At 39.7% G+C, this 17,902-nt stretch overlaps 1 protein-coding gene and 1 pseudogene across 3 annotated transcripts; one reads left to right on the top strand and one right to left on the bottom strand.

The window, feature by feature from the left end:
• LOC106608842 (uncharacterized) overlaps positions 1-17,902 on the bottom strand; it is a 70,762-nt pseudogene that overhangs the window by 48,738 nt on the left and 4,122 nt on the right.
• Positions 5,822-16,340, top strand: LOC106608837 (ubiquitin carboxyl-terminal hydrolase 26). 3 transcript variants are annotated; one of them, XM_045721749.1, is made up of 12 exons: positions 5,822-5,940; positions 10,069-10,157; positions 11,698-11,809; positions 12,087-12,208; positions 12,416-12,486; positions 12,570-12,719; positions 13,102-13,197; positions 13,322-13,450; positions 13,701-13,829; positions 13,910-13,974; positions 14,086-14,120; positions 14,284-16,340. In XM_045721749.1, exons 2-12 carry the CDS (start codon positions 10,088-10,090, stop codon positions 15,213-15,215), a joined length of 1,911 nt encoding a protein of 636 aa, XP_045577705.1. In that variant the 5' UTR covers positions 5,822-5,940; positions 10,069-10,087; the 3' UTR covers positions 15,216-16,340. The 3 variants fall into 3 exon arrangements, with proteins under 3 accessions (XP_045577705.1, XP_014062483.2, XP_045577704.1); XM_014207008.2 differs by lacking the exon at positions 5,822-5,940 and adding an exon at positions 9,543-9,805 and having other exon boundaries at positions 13,937-13,974; XM_045721748.1 differs by lacking the exon at positions 5,822-5,940 and adding an exon at positions 9,543-9,805.

Below are 17,902 nucleotides of genomic sequence, written 5' to 3'. Positions count from 1 at the left end.
CTAAAATTGATGAAATTTGTTTTTCATCAGCAATCTACACACAATACCCCATAATGACAAAGTTAAAACAGCTTTTTAGAAATGTTTGCAAATGTATTAAATAAAAAAACAGAAATACCTTATTTACATACAATACAGTGCCTTGCAAAAGTATTCATCCCCCTTCGTGTTTTTCAGGTTGCATTACAACCTGTAATTTAAATTGATTTTTATTTGGATTTCATGTAATGGACATACACAAAATAGTCTAAATTGGTGAAGTGAAATGTAAAAAATTACTTGTTTAAAAATAAAATAATAAAAATGTAAACAGAAAAGTGGTGCGTGCACCCTCTTTGATATGAAGCCCCTAAATAAGATCTGGTGAAACGAATTACCTTCAGAAGTCACATAATTTGTTAAATATCAAATCAAAGTTTATTTGTCACGTGTGCCGAATACAACCTTACAGTGAAATGCTTACTTACAGGCTCTAACCAATAGTGCGAAAAAAAGGTGTGTGTGTGTGTGTGTGTGTGTGTGTGTGTGTGTGTGTGTGTGTGTGTGTGTGTGTGTGTGTGTGTGTGTGTGTGTGTGTGTGTGTGTAAAGTAAAGTAAAGTAAAGTAAAGAAATAAAACAACAGTAAAAAGACATTTGAAAATAACTGTAGCAAGGCTATATACAGACATCGGTTAGTCAGGCTTATTGAGGTAGTATGTACATGTAGGTATGGTTAAAGTGACTATGCATATATGATGAACAGAGAGTAGCAGTAGCGTAAAAAGAGGGGTTGGCGGGTGGTGGGACACAATGCAGATAGCCCGGTTAGCCAATGTGAGGGAGCACTGGTTGGTCGGGCCAATTGAGGCAGTATGTACATGAATGTATAGTTAAAGTGACTATGCATATATGATAAACAGAGAGTAGCAGCAGCGTAAAAGAGGGGTTGGGGGGCCCACAATGCAAATAGTCCGGGTAACCACTTGGTTACCTGTTCAGGAGTCTTATGGCTTTGGGGTAAAAAAAAGTCCACCTGTGTGCAATTAAAGTGTCACATGATCTGTCACATGATCTCAGTATTTTTACACCTGTTCTGAAAGGCCCGAGAATCTGCAACTCCACCAAGCAAGCGGCGCCATGAAGACCAATGAGCTCTCCAAACAGGTCAGGGACAAAGTTGTGGAGAAGTACAGATCAGGGTTGGGTTAACCTGTCTGGGCAAGGTGGGACGTTTGCGTCCCACCCTAGTCAACAGCCAGTGGAATCGCGTCGCGCGAAATACAAAACCTCATAAATGCTATAACTTCAATTTCTCAAACATATGACTATTTTACACCATTTTATAGATACACCTCTCCTGAATCGAAACACGTTGTCCGATTTCAAAAAGGCTTTACAGCAAAAGCAAAACATTAGATTATGTTAGGAGAGTACCCTGACAAAAAGAAATCACACTGCCATTTTCAAAGCAACTAGATGCATCACAAATACCCAAAACACAGCTAAATGCAGCACTAACCTTTGACAATCTTCATCAGATGACACTCCTAGGACATCATGTTACACAATACATGCATTTTTTGTTCGATAAAGTTCATATTTATATATAAAAACAGCATTTTACATCAGCGCGTGACGTTCAGAAAATATTTTCCCTCAAATGCTTCCGGTGAATCAGCGCTACAATTTACAAAATTACTATTCGAAAACATTGTTCAAATTTTATATTGTCATTCAAGGAATTATAGATTAACATCTCGTGAATTCAACCGCATTGCCAGATTTAAAAATAACTTTACTGGGAAATCACACTTTGCAATAAACGACGTGGTATGCTCAGAAAAATAGGCTAGGCGATACATGTTAGCGCCATCTTGGAACCATCTAAAATCAAAAATACTATTGTAAATATTCCCTTACCTTTGATTATCTTCATCAGAAGGCACTTCCAGGAATCCCAGGTCCACAACAAATGTAGTTTTGTTTGAAAAAGTAAATAATTTATGTCCCAATAGTTCCTTCTTGTTAGCGCGTTCCGAAGGCTACTCATAATGTACTGAAGCGTGCGGGACTTGTCGTCATGAATGTGCAAAAAATATATATTTACGTTCGTTCAAACATGTCAAACGTTGTATAACATAAATCTTTAGGGCCTTTTTCAACCAGAGCTTCAATAATATTCAAGGCGGACGATTGCATTGTCTTACTAAACGTTTCGGAACAAAAGGTTTCCCATGGGCGCCCGCATCATAGTAGTAATAGCCCTCCCCCTGTGACCAACTTCCCAAGCCTCTCTTTGGGTCAGTTTCTACCATAGAAGACTCAAACCACTTTGTAAAGACTGTCGACATCTAGTGGAAGCCTTAGGAAGTGCTAAATGATTAATAAGTCCCTGTGTGTTTCAATGGCAAAGGTTTTAAGTGATTCCACACATCAGATTTCCATTTCCTGGTAGGATTTGTCTCAGGGTTTTGACTGCCATATGAGTTCTGTTATACTCACAGACACCATTCACACAGTTTTAGAAACTTTAGAGTGTTTTCTATCCAATTCTAGTTACTGGGCAGGAGTAGTAACCAGATTAAATCGGGTATGTTTATAATCCGGCCGTGCAAATACTGCCCCCTATCCCCAACAGGTTTTAATATAAAATATTAGAAACTTTGAACATCACACGGAGCACCGTTAAATACATGATTAAAAAATGGAAAAAATATGGCACCACAACAAACCTGCCAAGAGAGGGCCGCCCACCAATACTCACAGACCAGGCAAGGAGGGCATTAATCAGAGAGGCAACAAAGAGACCAAAGATAACCCTGAAGGAGTTGCAAAGCTCCACAGCGGAGATTGGAGTATCTGTACATAGAACCACTTTAAGCGGCACACTCCACAGAGTAAATGCTTAAAGAATAAAATAAGCAAACAACCAAAAAGCATTTGGGAGACTCCCCAAACATATGGAAGAAGGTGCTCTGATCAGATGAGACTCAAACTGAGCTTTTTGGCATCAAGGAAAACTCTATGTCTGGCACAAACCCAACACCTCTCATCACCCCGATAACACCACTCCCCACAGTGAAGCATGGTGGTGGCAGCATCATGCTGTGGGTATGTTTCATCGGCAGGGACTGGGAAACTGGTCAGAATTGATGGATTGCGCTAAATACATGGAAATGCTTGAGGGAAACCTGTTTCAGTCTTCCAGAGATTTGAGACTGGGATGGAGTTTCACCTTCCAGCAGGACAATGACCCTAAGCATACTGCTAAAGCAACACTTGAGCGGTTTAAGGGGAAACAATTAAATGTCTTGGAATGGCCTAGTCAAAGCCCAGACCTCAATTAAATTGAGAATCTGTGGTATGACTTAAAGATTGCTGTACACCAGTGGAACCAATCCAACTTGAAGGAGCTGGAGCAGTTTTGCCTTGAGAAATGGGTAGTGGCTAGATGTGCCAAGCTTATAGAGACATACCCCAAGAGACTTGCAGCTGTAATTGCTGCAAAAGGTGGCTCTAAAAAGTATTGACTTTGGGGGGTGAATAGTTATGCACACTCAAGTATTCTGTTTTTTTGTCTTATTTGTTTGTTTCACAATAAAAAATATTTTGCATCTTCAAAGTGGTAGGCATGTTATGTAAATCAAATGATACAACCCCCCCCAAAAAATTATTTTAGTTCCAAGGCAACAAAATAGGAAAATTGCCAAGGGGGTAAATACTTTCGCAAACCACTATACGTTTTCAGACCCTTTGCTATGAGACTTGAAATTGAGCTCAGGTGCATCCTGTTTCCATTGATCATCCTTGAGATGTTTCTACAAATTGAGTGGCCAGACGGAAGCCACTCCTCATTAAAAGGCACATCACAGCCCGCTTGGAGTTTGCCAAAGGGTGCCTAAAGACTCTCAGACCATGAGAAACAAGATTATCTGGTCTGATGAAACGCCAACTGTCAATTCTGGAGGAAACCTGGCACCATCCCTATGGGGAAGCATGGTGATGGCAGCATCATGATGTGGGGATGTAGGGACTGGGAGACTAGTCAGGATCAAGGCAAAGATGAACAGAACAAAGTACAGAGAGATTCTTGATGAAAGCCTGCTCCAGAGCGCTCAGGACATCAGACCGGGGCGAAGGTTCACCTTCCAACAGGACAACAATCCTAAGCACATAGTCAAGACAACACACGAATGGCTTCGGGACAAGTCTCTGAATGTCCTTGAGTGGTCCAGCCAGAGCCGGAACATGAACCTGATCGAACATCTCTGGAGAGACCTGAAAATAGCTGTGCAGCAATGCTCCCCATCCAACCTGACAGAGCATGAGAGGATCTGCAGAGAAGAATGGGAGAAACTCCCCGAATACATGTGTGCCAAGCTTGTAGCATCATACCCAGGAAGACTCGAGGCTGTAATCGCTGCCAAATATGCTTCAAGAAAATACTGAGATAAGGTTCTGAATACTTACATAAATATGGTATTTCAATTTTATTTTTTACTTACATTTGGGTTTCACTTATATTGGGAGTTGTCACATATACTCCCTCTCTGACAGACTACTGATTTTTACACACACCTGTCACCATCGTCACGCATACCAGCGCTTATTGACACTCACCTGGACTCCATCACCTCCTTGATTACCTGCCCTATTTATGTCACTCCCTTTGGTTCCTTCCCCAGGCATTATGGTTTTTGTATCTGTTTCATGTCGGTGTGCTGTGCGTGTTTTTGTTTTGTTCGTGTTCATTTATTAATTAAATGTATTCACTCCCTGAACTTGCTTCCCGACTCTCAGCGTACATTGTTACTGGAGTAGTGCCTTTCCTCAGCCACAGTGTGTTATATGTGCAAAAGTACTATCTCACAACTCAATGAAACCTTCACTCTTGCACAGACATTTAGAAACAAAACATGCCAATTTGAAAAATAAGCCACAGGAGTTTTTTGAGCGAGAATTAAGATGACTTTCAAGTAGTAAGACGTGTATCAAAGCAACAGATACCATTAATAAGAAGGGGCTAAAAGCATCTTATATGGTGAGCTACCAAGTGGCTAGGACAGGCAAGCCCCATACCATTGTGGAGGACTTAATTCTTCGTGCAGATATGGCTGAGACAATGCTGGGGGAAAAAGCCAAAAAAACTATACAGACAATGCCTCCATCAGGAGATGTTTTGAAACATGTTTTGAAACAATTACTGCTTCGCATACAAGCCAGTGAATTCTATGCTTTACAGCTGGATGAGTCAACAGATGTGGCGGGCCTGGCACAGCTCCTGGTATATGTCTGTTACGTTTATGGGGGGTCAATTAAGGAAGACATCCTCTTCTGTAAACCACTGTAAACCAGGACAACAGGAGAGGATATTTTTAAAGTACTGGACAGCTTTGTGACATCAAATGGACTTTGGTGGTCAAGATGTGTTGGTATCTGTACTGATGGCGCAAAAGCCATGACAGGGAGACATAGTGGAGTGGTAACGCGCGTGCAAGCAGTTGCTCCCAATGCCCCTTGGGCACTTGCTGCCAAAGGAATGCCTGACAGCTTGAAAGACTTTTTGGACATTACAGTGAAAATGGTTAACTTTGTTAAAGCAAGGCCCCTGAACTCTTCTGTATTTTCTGCACTATGCAATGATATGGGCAGCGACCATATAACGCTTTTACAACATACAGAAGTGCGCTGGTTATCAAGGGGCAAAGTACTGACACATTATTTTGAATTGAGAAATGAGCTTAAAGTTTTCTTTACTGACCATAATTTTCACTTGTCTGACCGCTTGCACGATGACTAGTTTCTCTCACGACTGGTAATTTCCGATTGAGCCAACATATGCAGCGTTTACCATGAATGCAGTCTCCGCTGACGCGGGAACATTGGCCGCTTGTCAAAACAGTGACAAAACTGCTACCTTCAATATCACAGTACTGACTATCTCTTCAGCAGTTGCACAGGTAAGCTATTCATATGATGATAGATAATACAGTTAGCTTGATTATAATGAGAAATGTATAAGTTCTTAAATTCTATTCCTCAAGAATCAATACAGTAGGTGAGCCTATATCATTAACTGAAATGACCAATGAACAGCAGAAAATATTGCAGATTAGGCTACACCTTTACATTAAATTGTTTTATTGATGTTTTATTCGAAGCTGACAACAAATAGCCATAGAGATCCTATTAAACTAGCCTACTTTTCTAATTCCTAATTCTATGCAAATAACACTGACCTGGGATCTCATTCCTTTGACAATCACTGTGGCAATATATCACAAAATAGGAACACAAACAAACATTACAACTAAATGAATATCTGTTTTGTGGAAAATATATAAATACATGATCAAACCTGAAGGGCAATCTACAGAGAAAACAATTACTGATTGTACAACAGTCTCTGAAACAGGTCATTTCTGATCATGTGATTAACTACACCTAATTCCTGCCATATACAGGTGTAACAGGAATGTCCCTGGTTGGCTCATGCTCCCTTCCCTATGAGTTGACCTAGTTGACCTTTCCACCCTACCTCTTTTGTCCTCTCATGTATCATGTGTTGCAAGTTGCCACACCAATAACAAACAATACTATTTACAACCACTCTACAAATCACCCTTGCTCTGATCATATTGAGCCAAAATGGAGAATGATGTGATTCTATAGCAATCGTTGTGCTCATGAATTTGTGAACAACCAAAACTTCATCCCTGTGCATATCAATATTATTGTACTGTATGTCATCAATATCAATAATGAATCTAATATATGTTTGAAATTTCATTAACATTGTGTTGTTTCTGTGCTTCTTTATTAATAAACTATACTCACAAAACTATACTAACACTTGGGGTACGTACATACCCCAACCAGAAGCCATGGATTACAGGCAACATCCGCACTGAGCTAAAGGCTAGAGCTGCCACTTTCAAGAAATGGAAGCTTATAAGAAATCCCGCTATGCCCTCTGACGAACCATCAAACAGGCAAAGCGTCAATACAGGACTAAGATCGAATCGTACTACAACGGCTCCGACGCTCATCGGATGTGGCAGGGCTTGTAAACCATTACAGACTACAAAGGGAAGCACAGCTGAGAGCTGCCCAGTGACATGAGCCTACCAGATGAGCTAAACTACTTTTATGCTCGCTTCGAGGCAAATAATACTGAAACATGCATGTGAGCACCAGCTGTTCTAGAAGACTGTGTGATCTCGTTCTCTGCAGCCAATGTGAGTAAGACCTTTAAACAGGTCAACATTCACAAGGCCGCTGGGCCAGACGGATTACCACGATGTGTTCTGCGAGCATGCGCTGACCAACTGGCAAGTGTCTTCACTGACATTTTCAACCTCTCTCTGTCCGAGTCTGTAATACCAACATGTTTTAAGCAGACCACCATAGTGCCTGTGCCCAAGAATACTAAGGTAACATGCCTAAACGACTACTGATCCGTAGCACTCACATCTGTAGCCATGAAGTGCTTCGAAAGGCTGGTCATGGCTCACATCAACACCATTATCCCAGAAACCCTAAACCCACTCCAATTTGCATACCGCCCCAACAGATCCACAGAGGATGCAATCTGTGTTGCACTCCACACTGCCCTTTCCCACATGGATAAAAGGAACACCTATGTGAGAATGCTATTCATTGACTACAGCTCAGCGTTCAACACCGTAGTGCCCTCAAAGCTCATCAATAAGCTAAGGACCCTGGGACTAAACACCTCCCTCTGCAACTGGATCCTGAACTTCCTGACGGGCCGCCCCCAGGTGGTAAGGGTAGATAACAACACATCTGCCACGCTGATCCTCAACATGGGGGCCCCTCAGTGGTGCGTGCTCAGTCCCCTCCTGTACCACCTGTTCACTCATGACTGCACTGCCAGGCACGACTCCAACACCATCATTAAGTTTGCCGATGACACAACAGTGGTAGGCCTGATCACCGACAACGACGAGTCAGCCTATAGGGAGGAGGTCAGAGACCTGGCCGTGTGGTGCCAGGACAGGACAACAAACTCCCCCTCAACATGATCAAGACAAAGGAGATGATTGTGGACTACAGTAAAAAGAGGACCGAGCACGCCCCCCATTCTCATCGACCGGGCTGCAGTGGAGCAGGTTGAGAGCTTCAAGTTCCTTGGTGTCCACATCACCATCAAACTAACATGGTCCAAGCACACCAAGACAGTCGTGAAGAGGGCACGACAAAACCTATTCCCCCTTAGGAGACTGAAAAGATTTGGCATGGGTCCTCAGATCCTCAAAAGGTTCTACAGCTGCACCATCGAGAGAATCCTGACTGGTTGCATCACTGCCTGGTATGGCAACTGCTTGGCCTCCGACCGCAAGGCAGAGGGTAGTGCGAACGGCCCAGTACATCACTGGGGCCAAGCTTCCTGCCATCCAGGACCTCCATACCAGGCCATGTCAGAGGAAGGCCTTAAAAATTGTCAAAGACACCAGCCACCCTAGCCATAGACTGTTCTCTTTGCTATCGCATGGCAAGCGGTAACGGAGCGCCAAGTCTAGGTCCAAGAGGCTTCTAAACAGCTTCTACCCCCAAGCCATAAGACTCCTGAACAGCTAATCAAATGGCTACCCAGACTATTTGCATTGCCCCCCTCCCACTTTTACACCGATGCTACTCTGTTGTTATCATCTATGTATAGTCACTTTAATAACTCTACCTACATGTACATATTACCTCAACTAACCGGTGCCTCCGCACATAGACTCTGTACAGTACCTCCTGTATATAGTCTCGTTATTGTTATTTTACTGCTGCTCTTCAATTACTTGTTACTTTTATTTCTTATTCTTGTCCGTATTGTTTTTGAACTGCATTGTTGGCAAGAGGCTCATAAGTAAGCATTTCACTGTAAAGTCTACACCTGTTGTATTCGGCGCATGTGAATAATACAATTTGATTTGACTTGACTTCAACGTGTTTGTTCTTTTGTAATCCATAATAATGGAACATTGTATGCCAACCTTTTTTAGTCCAATAAATCTCTTATTGTCTGAGTACAATATTTTTGAAGTTTCTGATCAATCTTTCTACCAGAAAAAAGTCCCAGTGACATAATGTTTTACTGTATGAGCCCCCAACAGTCCCTATCCTGTGTAGATATCAATTAATAATTGACAAACATTCCATTATATGCAAAATGACTGGGACATACCAAAAAACTAGGCCAGCACATCTGAGCAAACAAATACAGAGCATGAAACTTGAACTTTCATAACTTTCACCACTGCTTTCATTATAAATTAAGTGGTAGGCTATAGCAACAGTAAATATATTCTGTTTTCAAAACAGGGACTTGCATGGTGCGATATGAATGATTGCCAAGTTCACACTATGACTAAGTAGGCCTATCAAAACAATGATAAAACAGCTAGACTGACCGACGATCTCTTCAGCATTTGCACAGCAGTTGTCATTGTTCTTAACTGATTTACCTAGTTAAATAAAGGTTAAATAAAATAAATAAACAAACACACTGATGGCTATTCATGTGATGATGGATAATACAGTTGTAGCTTGAGGCATTTATCAGTTATATCAATGGACAGGGCGATATAATTAATTGAAATGGACAACGCAGAATAGGTTACACCTTCAGATTATATCGTTCTGTTGACTGACAGGAAGGAGTAGCTGAAATAGAAAGTGATGTTTTAGGACTCGGAGAGATGACAGTTGCACGATAATAGCTTTCGTTTTCTTCGAAGCTGACAACAAATAACCATAGACCAAAGCGCACCAACAATATCTATTCTAAGCCGCTGTTTCTATTCAAGGATACTGGTACGTTTTAAGTCAATTTCACTAAACTATTCCGCTACCTTGCAATGTAAAAATTGTCAAAGAAACAATTCAGAACGCAGAACAGATCAATCTCGAATCAAAATGTTCCTTCTTTCCAATGACAGCTGTTGAGTCCGTTTGTTTGTTGATCAAATAGTAGTATACTCGTTTCTCCTATCGTTCGTGTAAACCTTCAAGATGTGAATTCGAAGGACGAATGTAATCAAACAATTTATCAAAGTCCCATGTTTTCCGTTCAACAGATCATAAGTGGATTAGGGTATGGATTATTTAGACGTGATGAACCTTTGGAACCACCAACACTATTATCCAAATGAGAACGTGAACACAGGTAGGCCTATTATACAGTTGAACTCGACAAAGAACTCTACTTTATTAGTTCCAAATGGCAGTCATACAACTGAAATAATAGACATTTACATGCACATACAAATATTGGGGTTTGAGAGACACTGTAGGCTACCTTTATCCAGTGGTGGAAAGAGTACCCAATTGTCATACTTGCGTAAAAGTATAAATACCTCAATAGAAAGTTACTCAAGTAAAAGTGAAAGTCACCCTGTAAAATCCTACTTGATTAAACATCTAAAAGTATTTGGTTCTAAATATACTTAACTATCAAAAGTAAATGTAATTGCTAAAATATACTTAAGTATCAAAAGTAAAAGTATAAATAATTTCACATTTCTTATATTAAGCAAAGCAGGTGGCGCCATTTTCTTGTTTTAAAAATGGAGCACACCAACACTCCAACACATAATTTACAAAAGATTCATTTGTGTTTAGTGACTCCGCCAGATCAGAGGAAGCAGGAATGACCAGTGTTCTCTTGGTAAGTGTGCGTGAATTGGACCATTTTCCTGTCCTGCTAAACATTCACAATGTAAAGAGTCATTTTGGGTGTCAGGGAGAATGTATGGAGAAAAAGTAAATTATTTTCGTTCGGAATGTAGTGAAGTAAAAGTGAAAGTTGTTAAAAATATAAATAATAAAGTAAAGTACAGATACTCCAAAAAACGACTTAAGTAGTACTTTAAAGTATTTTTACCTAAGTACTTTAGCCACTGCCTATATCATATATAGGCCTACACCAGTGGTGTAAAGTACTTAAGTAAAAATACTTTGAAATACTACTTAAGTCGTTTTTGTGGGTATCTGTACTTTAATTTACTATTTATATTTTTTGACTACTTTTACTTCACTACATTCATAAAGAAAATGATGTACTTTTTACTCCATACATTTTCGCTGACACCCAAAAGTACTTGTTACATTTTGAATGCTTAGCAGGACTGGAAAATAGTCCAATGCACGCACTTATCAAAAGAACATCCCTGGTCATCCACACTGCCTCTGATCTGGCGGACTCAATAAGCACAAATGCTTCATTGGAAAATGATGTCTGAGTGTTGGAGTGTGCCCGTAGCTCTCCGTAAATAAAAAAAACAAGAACATGGTGCCGTCTGGTTTTCGGAAGTATAAGGGATTTGAAATTATTGCTACTTTTACTTTTGATACTTAAGTATATTTTATTAATTACATTTACTTTTGGTACTTAAGTATATTTTATTAATTACATTTACTTTTGGTACTTAAGTATATTTAAAAAGAAATACTTTTTGACTTTTACTCAAGTAGTATTTTACTGGGTGACTCACTTTAGGTATTTTATATTAAGGTCTCTTTACTTTTACTCAAGTATGACAATTGGATACGTTTTCCACCACTGGCCTACACACACGAAACATTGCAAAGCGACATATACAGTATTAAGCCTAGCCTAGACGACGCAACACAATATAGCTACTGTATGAGCTGCCTCTCTGTCAGTCATCATGCCACTAATTATTCATATTCTGTCCTTATTTTAGACAGTAAAACCATACTCTATTATGGTTTGCACAATCAAGGGGCGACCTGTTATTTGAACAGTGTGCTGCAGGTCCTCTTCATGACTAAGGGCTTCAGAGAGGCTGTTGAAAGGTTTGGGTACTCCTACTCTTCTGTCACATTTTCTGTTGGGAATACAAAAAAAGCCAGGCTATTTATTGGCAATTGTCAAAAGCTTTTAAAAATTGATATCAAGCCATGCACTTTTGGAGATATACAGTAACCAAGTAGCCTCTCTCCCTAGTGGCTATAAGAGTACATTTATTGGCTATTGACAATAATAATACGAATCTTATTAACTTCCAATAAGTTATTAAGAGATGTTGCTAATAAATATAACAATTTATAGTTCTTAAATGTCTCCTTACAGCCAAGAGCAGGATAATGTTGAACAGAACACCTTTGATCTTCAGCTGAAATGTTTGTTTGAGACTTTAAAGAAAAAACAAGCTCACACTAAAGATGTCACATCGAAACTGGGCATTGAAAAGGGTAAGTCGAGCAAAAGTATCAGAGCTGAGAAATAATCAGCATTTAATGTATCAGCATAGGTGTACAGGCACTTTAATAGCACGGTATTTGACGATATAATTGAAAAGAGTATTCTTTGACGTATAACCTATTGCCTGAATGAGTGTAGGCCTACCATTCATGAAATCATTGGTGTACCATTACTTGATTTGATTGCTTCTAATGCAGTGTTCGAGCAAGGTGATGCTGCTGAATATTTTGAGAAGATTTTAAGCAAGGTCAATCCGGATGTGTCTAAGGTACTGCTTCGCTCAACAAATGTAGGTGCAATTCAATATATAGAAGTTATGAAATTACAAGACTGACAAAACTTTGTTTTTAGATATTTCAGGGACATTTGAAGCACACTGCCACCTGTTCTATATCTGACCGTCATGTGAACAGTGACGAAGTTGGTCCATTTTGGACTGTGCCACTCTCAATGGAAGATAACAACTACTCAATGGAAGATAACAACTACTACTACAGTGTGGTAGGGAAATGCCTAATTCACCTATCATAGCAACTCTCACATGTTCTACATACAGGGCTATCTAATACTTCAAATGCCATGTAGTATGCAATGTGTCTTCATGATATTTAATTGTAGTTGGTATGTGCAAATTTTGTATTGTAAAAAAAATATATACATCTAGTTAAATGTTTTTAATTAACAGCATATTCGTTCAGTGAGAATGTATTTACTGTATGTTGGAATTTGTGGAAAAAAGCAAATTAATTACATTTTGCCTTATATCGTATGATAATAATGCCAACATTTGATATTTTGCGACAAATTGGTTGAGGCGAATAACACTGTACCGTTGGGCTGCTGAAGTTGGAGGTGCAAGATACAGTTTTGTTTGTTTATTCAGAGAGATGGTTTTGAGAATTTTTTCAAGTCTTCAACTGTCAGTGGTGACAATCAGATGTACTGTGACTACTGCGATGGGAAAACCGATGCAATCCTTGTGAGTAATAGTATACAATCAATACTCAATCAATATGCTACATCGATAATTGTATAAAAAGCTTCTTCAAAAGGTAACAGGGGGTCTTCTTCTAGAGGCGTGATAGTATGTTTTGTGTCTCCAGGCATGTAAGATGGAACATCCCCCAGAGATTCTGACTCTGCTCCTCAAGAGGTTTGAGTTCGACTACAACAGGATGTCATATGTCAAAATTGAGAGCTGTGTGGAGGTGCCTCACACGTTACAGACGAAGGTAACTATAAAACGTTCTTCCTTGAACAGGTTATTGTGTTATAAAACACATTTTTATTAGGTTGTATAACTTAGGTAGTTATGTTAATTGCTTTTAAAAATAGAGTAGGATTGTAATATGTGTTTTCAATGTGTTCCTTTATAGCCCTCCTCCTCTCTGTACCTCTTCCTACTTTTGGCCCTCTCTGAAAAAGCTCAGTGATTTTCCTGTTCATGGCCGACCTTTTGATTTACTCCATGTCTCTGAACAGGACTGTGACTATGAACTCTATGCAGTTGTGGACCATGTGGGAAGTCTAAGAGGTGGACATTACACAGCTAAAATCAAGTCCTATCAGAATCACAACTGGTATGTGTTCGATGACAGCTACGTCACACAGGTAAGGGATACTTAGCTTTTTAAAATCTAGTATATACCACCCTTCTACTTCCTGAATGTGCATACCATCCCTAGTTATAGTTGAACACTGCTGCTCCTGTCTTACAGCTCAATTCAAAACCATTTGAACAAGATGAGAGTTTTAGGTAAATATAGAAGTGGGTGCGCTTTATTTGCAAACTTGTGTCCATTTAATGAAGTGTAATTGTCAAATTAGGAAGGCCTTCAAGTAACTAATTATTATTCCATTACTGTAGGTCCCAGAGCGCGTACCTGCTGATGTACAGGAAATGTAAGTTAACAAATGTGAATGATCTTTTTTTATCTATGTGGTTATATTTGATCCGTGTCATTCATGTGATTCTACTTCTCCATAAAGGTCAAACATTCCTCTGTTTGATACATCACAGTAACTTACCTCTGTCACTCTGTCACATTTTCCCTCTGCTTCTAAGTGGATTCTCCAGATCGTCAGAAGAATCATGGAACCGATCACAAATGTTCACTCAGTGACTCTCAACAATCTACTCCGTCCTGTTCCATTGAGACGGGAGCCAGCGGAACAAGCGAAGAAGAAGAGAGAAAAGTTCAATCAAATCAATCTATCAATCCAGTTGACTTGGTAGGGAGAACAGAAGTTGTCCCAGAGGAAAGACAGAAAAATGATGGAAAGGTTGTTGATATGATTAGAGAGATGAACATAAAAGATATGAGTGGAGAGGATAACGTTGCTTCTACTGATGATAAAGATGATACTTTTAATGGAGAGAAAGAACAGGAAGTAGAGGATGATGTTGTTGGACAAAAAGAACAGGAAGGTGAAGTGGCCAATGTTGAGATGCAAATGAATGATGAAGGGAGCAGGGAAGAGGGTCATGGTATGACAAGAAAGTATCATGGTGTAAAAGGAGAACTGGAAGAAAATGAGGAAGGTGGACAGAATCAAAGAGATAAGGCAAAGAAAAGGGAGGATGTTGATGTGGATGAAGCTGGACAGAATCAAAGAGATAAGGCAAAGAAAAGGGAGGATGTTGATGTGGATGAAGCTGGACAGAATCAAAGAGATAAGGCAAAGAAAAGGGAGGATGTTGTTGTGGATGAAGCTGGACAGAATCAAAGAGATAAGGCAAAGAAAAGGGAGGATGTTGTTGTGGATGAAGCTGGACAGAATCAAAGAGATAAGGCAAAGAAAAGGGAGGATGTTGTTGTGGATGAAGCTGGACAGAATCAAAGAGATAAGGCAAAGAAAAGGGAGGATGTTGATGTGGATGAAGCTGGACAGAATCAAAGAGATAAGGCAAAGAAAAGGGAGGATGTTGTTGTGGATGAAGCTGGACAGAATCAAAGAGATAAGGCAAAGAAAAAGGGAGGATGTTGTTGTGGATGAAGCTGGACAGAATCAAAGAGATAAGGCAAAGAAAAGGGAGGATGTTGTTGTGGATGAAGCTGGACAGAATCAAAGAGATAAGGCAAAGAAAAGGGAGGATGTTGTTGTGGATGAAGCTGGACAGAATCAAAGAGATAAGGCAAAGAAAAGGGAGGATGTTGTTGTGGATGAAGCTGGACAGAATCAAAGAGATAAGGCAAGGAAACGGGAGGATATCGTTGTGGATGTAGATAATGTCTTGGAAAATGGAACAGAGGGTGATGTGATCAGTAGAAAGGATGCGGTTGTGACGGACAGAGATGGAGATAATAATGAGAGAAAGGAGAATAGAGATGGTGCAGCAAAGACAAAGCCAGGTAGAATAATAGATGACACTGGGGATGATAGAACAGCAAAAATAAATGGTGGTGAGCTAAAGACAATACAGGTTGAAGTGGCACAGTTAGGAGAGGATCGTGATGTGACAACGATGAGTCAAACTAACCACAGTAACTCTCCCAGTTCCGTTAAGACGTTTCAGAACAGACTGTCAGCCACCCCAGAGGAAACAACAACATGTTTTTGCTTCAAGAGAAAGAGAGCGAGAGGGGAAAAGATCAGTGAACATCACAAAAGGAAGAAAATGGAATTGGAGGAGAGCAGAGAAGGTGAAAAGAAGAGTATGTTAGGAGGACAGAGTAGAAAAGAGAAAAAGAAGGAAATGGCAAATAGAAAGAAAAGCAAAGAGGAGGAAATAAAGAAAAGCTCAAAGAGAATAAAGGAGAAAAAGAAGAACCCAGTGGGAAAGAGAAAAGGTTACCTTGAAGTTTAAATTGATACTAATAAATAGAATTGAATGAAAATCATGAGAATGGTTCTATCTAAAACTAAGTAATGAACTTTGATGATATTCTCAATTGAACCAAACAAGGATTAGTGCGAAAGCTGTGATAAATTGCTCTTCTAATTTTGCCAAACTAACATGGCTTGGCATTGTGCTTGTGTATATAGATTAAAACAGAGCTTTAGTGTGCACCGGTTTTGATAATGAAATAATGGTAATGGCATTAACTTCGGATCTGAATAATGTAAGGAATCATTTTTGTAATCCATACATTTAATAGAATTAAAACTGGATTCAAATGACCCTTTTTGTCTCTCCCTGCTTCACACTACCTGCTCAAATTCAACCCACATCCTAGAACCTTTCACTTTCCATCTTTCCATTACATATGCTCGATGTCACGGTTCAGTTCACCAATTCAGTTCATGCCATTGATCCTTGAACATCTCTGATACAGATTCATCATAATCACTGTTGCCTGCAAAGATATGATTGGAACTCGAAAACATTATACTTTTATTGAAGTGCTGGATTATTTTATGCCCCTTGATCACATTCTCTCAGGCTGATTAGGTGTTCATAATCACAGAGTGCGCAGACCAATGTACACTGACCTGGGATCTCCTTCCTTTGACTATCACCATGGCAATAGGTCACACAATCGGAACATATAAAAACAGAAACAGGTCATTTCTGATCATGTGATTAACTACACCTAATTCCTGCCATATACAGGTGTAACAGGAATGTCCCTGGTTGGCTCATGCTCCCTTCCCTATAAATTGACCTAGTTTAACTTTCCACCCTACCTCTTTTGTCCTCTCATCATGTGTTCCAATACACACACACACACACAAATTAAAATACATCAAAGACAAATATTGCACATTACCTGGTTGGTCTACAAGTTGCCTCACCAATAACAAACAACAGCCTACTATTTACTTTAATAAGATCTCTTACACGCTACCTGGGGCAGCAGGTAGCCTAGTGGTTAGAGCATTTGGCCAATAACCGAAAGGTTGCTGGATTGAATCCCGGAGCTGACAAGGTCAAAATATGTTGTTCTGTCCCTGAATAAGGCAGTTAACCCACTGTTCCCCAGTAGGCTGTCACTGTAAATAAGAATTTGTTCTTAGCTGACTTGTCTAGATAAATGAAGGTTAAAATAAAGTATACAGTAACAATGAATCTTACAAACACTCTACAAACACTCTGAATGTAGGAGAATATAACACAATAGATCTGGTAGAAGAAAATACAAAGAAAAAACCAACCGGTTCTGTTCTACCACCATCTTTGAAATGCAAGAGAAAGGTCCCAGTTTTAGCCATCACTCTGGTTGTAATTCCGATGGTGTCCACACGATGGCAGAAGTGTGCGTGCAAATTTTTAGAAGGATAACTTGAATTATGAGCGAACTACATGACATTAAGTGTGAAGTCACCCAGGTACATTTCGGCAAATCGTGAAATAGACATTTGCATTCATATTAACATTTTCTGCAAGAATATCGTCAAATCTGTATACTTGGACTTTGATTTAGCTTCTCCAGTATTAGTAGCCATATTATAAGTTCAACATTTCCAAAACTATCAGTTTTCATAACTTCATAACTCTGAATATTCTTATATTTTTTGTCCAAAAGGAAAAGGCATGCTGTCGCACAAGGTTAGTAGCTACATTTTATGACAGATACAGGGTTTCCAGATACTCCCGTAAAGCCCAGCTCATTGGCTATCTAGCTAGCTTTGTTTGACCCAGATTGGTGCTTATTTGACAAAGTTAGAGTCGTTCAAGTGAAGACCACCCGCGTCATCGGCGTGCCATGAAGGCGTCGCTCTCTGACCAAATATGGTGTCCT

The sequence above is a fragment of the Salmo salar genome, chromosome ssa07, assembly GCF_905237065.1.
Source record: "Salmo salar chromosome ssa07, Ssal_v3.1, whole genome shotgun sequence".
In the NCBI taxonomy this organism is placed as follows: domain Eukaryota; kingdom Metazoa; phylum Chordata; class Actinopteri; order Salmoniformes; family Salmonidae; genus Salmo; species Salmo salar.
The sequence above is the reverse complement of the archived record's forward strand: the minus strand, read 5'-3'. Positions and strand labels throughout refer to the sequence as shown.